General features: G+C 52.6%; 1 protein-coding gene and 1 pseudogene across 1 annotated transcript; one reads left to right on the top strand and one right to left on the bottom strand.

The window, feature by feature from the left end:
• The first annotated feature begins 242 nt into the window (after positions 1-242).
• On the top strand, positions 243-2,731 carry LOC122838730 (leucine-rich repeat-containing protein 39-like). Its single transcript, XM_044129635.1, has 8 exons — positions 243-410; positions 757-865; positions 935-1,091; positions 1,179-1,315; positions 1,405-1,550; positions 1,636-1,788; positions 2,199-2,365; positions 2,599-2,731. The coding sequence occupies exons 1-8, from the start codon at positions 289-291 to the stop codon at positions 2,655-2,657; spliced, it is 1,050 nt and encodes a 349-aa protein (XP_043985570.1). The 5' UTR covers positions 243-288; the 3' UTR covers positions 2,658-2,731.
• A 5-nt stretch (positions 2,732-2,736) lies between these two features.
• Positions 2,737-5,539, bottom strand: LOC122838729 (annotated as a pseudogene).
• Positions 5,540-6,100: the final 561 nt, after the last annotated feature.

The following is a 6,100-nucleotide window of genomic DNA, read 5'->3' as shown; positions in this document are numbered from 1 at the left end:
GAAATTTTGCTCATAAAATTAGGTTATTATTTTCTTACCTGTGAAATGAAATGCTACTGGGACGTTACATTGGAGTCAATGAGGCGTCGGCGTATTTCGCATCTGTGCTCAACCCGTTCAGAGATTCTCATCCCAGCGTTTAAACTCCACATAACCTGAAGCACCAACAGCGAGTTTAAACTCCTAAACCGCATCTCGTCCCTGAACGCCACTCTGGCTCCATTGCTCTCCTCAGCAGAGGTTGAGGCAGACGTCCAGAGGTCAGAGGTCGTCCTGCGCCGTGACATCATGGTGGCGTGGCGTGGCTCTGTGAGGTCCATCAAAGCTCTGTGGGAGACGCGGATCCAGAGACGGAGGGAGGAGGAAGAGGAGCGGAGGAGGAGACCGTCTGTGGGCGGGGCCACAAGCAGGTTAGACCACGCCCATTCACTCCTATTGGTCGATATCATTGGTTCAATTCCAGTCATTCACATCCAGCCAGCAGCGTCAGGTGGTTGTCATGGTAAAGGAGTTATGACGTCTTCAGTCCTGAGTCCTGTTTGTGTTCGAACACCATGAATCTGTCTGAACTGGGACCAGTATGTAAAGTCATACTGGTCCCAGTTCACAAGCTCCTCTGCATAAGAACTAGACTGGGCTGGACCAGGCGAATGGTGTTCAGAAAACAAACTGAGATCAGAGATTCTTCAGAACCAGGATCGGTGGTTGGGTTCTGGTGGGCCCAATTCCTAACTGCTATGACCCGTTCTGGGCCAGGCTGAGTGTTCAGGTCTGGGAGGACCGGGCGGTTCTGGCCCGCCTCAGGGACAAGCTGCAGACGGAAGATGGACGGCTGGTTCTCCGGATAGAACAAGAGGAGTGGAAGGTACCGCCCAGGGACCAGACCGGTTCGCTGGTCCAGAACATCCTGTTGACCTGTCTGTGTTTGTCTCAGAACCTGCCGGCGTGTCTGGTCCGGTTCGTCCAGGTCCAGGAATGGCAGATCCACAGAACCGGCCTGTTGAAGGTTCCACCGTTTATCTGCAGCTTCCAGAACCTCTTGGTTCTGGACCTGTGCCGGAACGCCATAACCGAAATCCCGGAGCAGATCGGTGAGAACCGACTGGGCCCTGTTGACCCATACTGGGTCTATCCGGACCCGCCTCTGAACACCTCTTGTGACCCAGTTCTCGTCTCAGGGAAGCTGACCCGGCTCAGAGAGCTGCTGCTGAGCTACAACCGGATCCGAAATGTTCCTGAAGAACTCGGTTGCTGTGAGAGTCTGGAGAGGCTGGAGCTGGCCATGAACCGGGACATGAAGGAGCTCCCAGACCAGGTACTGGACCAGGTATCATTCCAGGACCCAGACCAGGTACCACTCCAGTCTAGGTTCGGTCCAGTTGATCCAGCTCTGTCGGTCTCCAGCTGAGGAACTTGGTGCGGCTGCAGCACCTGGACCTGTCCATGAACGACTTCGTCTCCCTGCCAGATTGTGTAGTCGCCCTTCCGGCACTGGAGTGGCTTGACATGGGGGGCAACCGCCTGCAGCAGTTGCCTGACGACATCCACAGGTAGGAACACCTGCTCTACGCCTACCGTGGCGCTGAGCTCTGCCCCATGTGGCCGAGTGGACCAATGGGACGTGTCTGTCCTCAGGATGCAGATGCTGCAGACGCTGTGGCTGCAGAGGAATGAGCTGCAGATCCTGCCAGAGAACATCAGCAGGATGTCCAGATTGGACACGCTGGTCCTCAGCAGCAACCGGCTGAGGGACATCCCGTCACTGATGGAGGACATGACCAACCTCAGGTACACCTGTTCATCTGTTTCCGTTGACTGATTCTCTCTGAAGACGTCAGCACTCCAACAGCCGGATCAAACAAATGAAAACCGTCTTCAGCTAAAGCCTCTAGACGAGCCACCCATTTGGTTCAGCTGTTGGAGACGAATATGTCCAAGACCTACAAGTCCCCTTGAGACAACAATGATGGTTCTGAGCTGCTCCAGAACCAGAACTGACAAAAAGCCATCAGTTTGGCAAAATCAAAAGATTTTCTAAAAATTGTCACAGTGTTTGAGAATGTAGATGGTAACTCAGGATTAGACAGTGTAGTCCAACCGCAGGACAGACTGCCCAAGTTGGGCAATCTTCAGTGCGTCAGTCTCAGGTTGGTCTCTCCTGTCTCAGTCTCATGGACTGATTCTTCTCTTGTGGACAGGTTTGTGAATTTCCGGGACAACCCTCTGATTGTAGACGTGTCTCTGCCTCTGAGGACAGAGGACGGTGAAGACGACCGGGAGATGTTTGGACGGGACTTTATGCTCACCTACATCCAGGAGGCCCGGAAGAGAAACTATGCTGTGCTGAACGCGCACCGCCTCCACCGTTAGTACTGCTGGTTCTGATGGTACCGCCGGTTCTGAACTCTAACACTATCTAGTAAACTGGTCTGCAGCTGTAACTGGGTTGCCACGGCAGAACCTGACCCACTAACTGGATTAACAGAACCATCCGACCCAGACATTAACCTCCATGTTGATCACGGTCTAACGGTACCACTAACTGGGCCGAGGGCTTCAGACCAAGGTTTTGACGTCTTTCTATTCTGGACCTTTCAGAGACAGATGAAGACTGGCCCAGACATGACCCGGTACAGCTTGGTCCCTCTACTGCCTGATTCCGGCGAACCGGATCAGAACCAGAACCCAGTTTGGATCAAGAGATATAATTGAAACCAGAAACTGGAGCAGATCAAGTTTGACTTGAATAAACGGATTCTGATCCACAGACTGACGTTTTATTACATCTGCTGGTTCCGGACAGGTACCAGACCCTAACAAGTCCGGTCCAACAGGGCATGAACCAGGCTAGAACCGAGCAAGTCCGTCAGGACGAGGGCAGGGCGGTCAGCAGGATGTTCTCCAAGGTCACCTCTGGATCTGCGTAGCCAATTAGACGGCTGCTGAAGCCTCTGGTCCGCAGGAAGTCCCGCCTACCGCTGTCGATCATCAGCTTACAGAGCCGACCCAGATGCTCTCGCTCCGCTGCTGACCAGAACCTGCAGAACCACAGGAGGAAGGATCAGTACTAGGAGGTACTACTGCTCCAGAGCCTCCAGCAGAACTGAAAGCTTTACCTGCTCAGCACTGCCAGCTGCTCCGCTTCTTCATGATCCTCAGCCGTTCCACTCTGACTGGCCCCCCCGCTCTGACTGGCCCCTCCTCTCTGACTGGCCCCTCCGCTGTGACTGGCCCCTCCTCTCTGACTGGCCCCCCCGCTCTGACTGGCCCCTCCGCTCTGACTGGCCCCCCCGCTGTGACTGGCCCCTCCGCTCTGACTGGTCCCTCCGCTCTGACTGGTCCCTCCGCTGTGACTGGTCCCTCCGCTGTGACTGGCGGCCTCCGCTCTGACTGGCCCCTCCTCTGGACATGACTGGCTCCGCTGGACTCGACTGGTCCAAGTCCTCTCTGGAGGAAGAACTGCTGCCCCTCCGCTGTGACTGGCCCCTCTGACTGGCCCTGGTGGCAGCCTGACTGGCCCTCCTCTGACCAGGCCCGCCTGACTGGTACCAGTCCCAGGCTCTGGCCCTCTGGACATGCGGGGAGAACTGGGTCCAAGTCTCTGGAAGAACTGCTGTGTCCAGAGGCACGCCACTCACAGCGGTGGTGGCAGCATAACGACAGCCAGGCCCAGAACCGACTACCAGTCCCAGGCTCTGGCCTCTGAGGTGCTTGGGAAGCAGCTGGGTGTCTGACTGGGCTCTGGCTGTGTCCAGCAGACGCGCCAAATCTAGAACCAGAACCAGAACCATTGGACCTGCAGGTCTCATGCATAGAACCTGGTCAGAACCGGGTCAGAACCAGTAATGTAGAGCCTCAGAAGATGCTGGTTCTTACTCAGGTCCAGGTGCTGAATGTCCACCTGTAGCCGCTCAAACGGGTCGGCAGAACCCTGGTGCTTCCCATCCACCTGAAGAAGGGAAAAGGTCAGAGGGCGGGTTCGGTTCTAGTTCTGGTCAGTTTCATGGATTTACATAAATATTTATCCGATCCGGATCGGTTCTGGTTCCCTTGTTCTCCTACTTTGAAGCGGGTGCTGCAGCGCTCCACCAGCAGCAGCTGGAGGTCCTGGCTGGTTTCCATGGCGACCCCCTGACCCTCAGGTTTCTGCAGGGCCCGGTGGATCCAGTGGGACAGCTTTCCCCGGCCGGCGCCGAACTCCACAAAGCAGCGCCCCCTGCTGAGGAGACCCATCTCCTGCAGGTGACCTAGGAGGGAGGCCTGAACACACCTGGCCGTCAGACAGGCTCCACCCCCTCAAAGATGACCGGTTCGTCGATTGGTTTGCCTCCACCGTGTCTGTCCTCACCTGTTGCTTCAGGTGTTTGTGGGCGGAGCCTCCATTCTTTGGGTCAGAGAGTTCTTCCTGGAGGACGGGATGGGACAGCGTCCTGTCCTCCATGTCCTGCTGAAGACCTGCGGAGGACATGGAGTAACCAGGTCACTTCCTGGTTACCTGGTTACCTGGTTACCTGGCAGCAGAAACTCACCTTCAGTAGCTGCCTTCAGTTTTTCCACCAGAGACTCCAGATCTGCTCTGCTGCGCTCAGCCAGAGACACCTGATACACACCTTCATCATCATCATCATCATCATCACCATCACCTTCATCATCAGCTCTGTTACCTCTGGAAACTCCTGATCTCTATCGACTCGTCCTGCATTGATGTTCTCCACATAGTAGACCTGGTGAGAGAGAAAGATGGTTGGATGGATGGATGGATGGATGGTTGGATGGATGGATGAAGGTTGGATGTTCTCACAGGTCGGGGTTTCTCTCTAGAGTTGCATTTCTTCAGGTGCTTCTCCAGGTTCTGTTGGGCCACGGTGCTGTTGACAGAAAAGATTCTGATTACTGACCCGGTTCTAGTGCGACCCAGACAGATCAGAAGCAGGACTCACTGCTTGGGGTCCAGTGGACATGTGATCCTCCTGCAGTCTCCGAACCCCTCCTCCTGAAACAGGGAACACGTCACAGCTTTAATGACCTCACTGCTGATCAGCGGCACTGATTCAGATAAGATCTTTTTGGGAAGTAGCTACTGAGTCCACGTGGCTCACCATGGTCGCGTGCTCTCCGCAGAAGCTCCGCCCCTTTCCGGGGACCATCTTACAGAAGCGGTTTTTCTTCTGCACGAAGAAGCTGCATCTGCTCGGCAGAGGTGTCGCCATGTTGACCCCAGTGAGGCGTTCAGGGGTTCCGAGAGCTGTAAGAAAAAACAGGCAGTCACTAACAACAAGAAAGGCTTCACAGCGGAGTGGGGAAAAATGACTGCTGACGTCTGTCGGAGCGCTTCTAGTGGCGGAAACACGTCATCAACACGTGGTTTTGTAGTATGCGCAGTTCACCCTTTAGTGTAGTCCCTTTTGAAAAGTCTTCCTAATTTTATCCTGTCTCATCATAATGAGGCTAAAACAAATTTCTCATAATGCGGAGCTGTATCAATAAAAACACATTAATATCTGTTTCTGTCTCAAACTCTGGAGCCGGACTAGTTCATGTTGATCTTTTTTTTTTTTTTTTTTTTTTTGGCTCTTTGGTTCTCGAAACGAGCAAACGTGTTTGTTTTTTTCTCCCCTATAATTTTATTATCATATGCAACAAACATGGTATGGGCATCAGATGTTCGCAAGTCTGTAAAAATAGAAGAAGCCAACCTAGGTTGCTTCCATAGTTACAGAAATGACAAAAAGAAAAAACAAAACGCAACACAAAAAGAACAAAAAACTAAAACAAACAACAACCAAATAAAAACACACAATAGGGGTTTTCCATCAGATTCAAATTGTTTATCATATTATAGAGTTCTGCATCTTGTTCTTTGTTCATAAATTTTAGAGATGAGAAGAGGAGGCAGAGTTCCTTGTGAAAAGTAGGGAAAGATGATTTGGTTTTAAGAAAACGACATTTGTGAATAAAAAATTAGCCCATGATAATTATTACATTTAGTGGCCTTTCAAATTTCTTTTCTTTTTCTCAGAGTCCCGAAAATAATGTCTTTCTTAGAAAATTGAGGTAAGTTTGGAATTTTAGGGAAAAGCCAGTCGTGCACGTCATCCCA

This window comes from Gambusia affinis, linkage group LG10 (genome assembly GCF_019740435.1).
Source record: "Gambusia affinis linkage group LG10, SWU_Gaff_1.0, whole genome shotgun sequence".
Taxonomy (NCBI): Eukaryota; Metazoa; Chordata; class Actinopteri; order Cyprinodontiformes; family Poeciliidae; genus Gambusia; species Gambusia affinis.
Note: the sequence above shows the minus strand (reverse complement) of the source record. Positions and strands in the feature narration are given on the sequence as shown.

Excerpts from the sequence above, each read along its gene's own strand:
- LOC122838730 (XM_044129635.1), top strand. The coding sequence starts at position 289 with ATGGTGGCGTGGCGTGGCTCTGTGAGGTCCATCAAAGCTCTGTGGGAG. Across the intron at positions 411-756 it reads GTGGGCGGGGCCACAAGCAG|GCTGAGTGTTCAGGTCTGGG; the intron begins GTTAGACCACGC and ends GTTCTGGGCCAG. Across the intron at positions 1,316-1,404 it reads TGAAGGAGCTCCCAGACCAG|CTGAGGAACTTGGTGCGGCT; the intron begins GTACTGGACCAG and ends GTCGGTCTCCAG.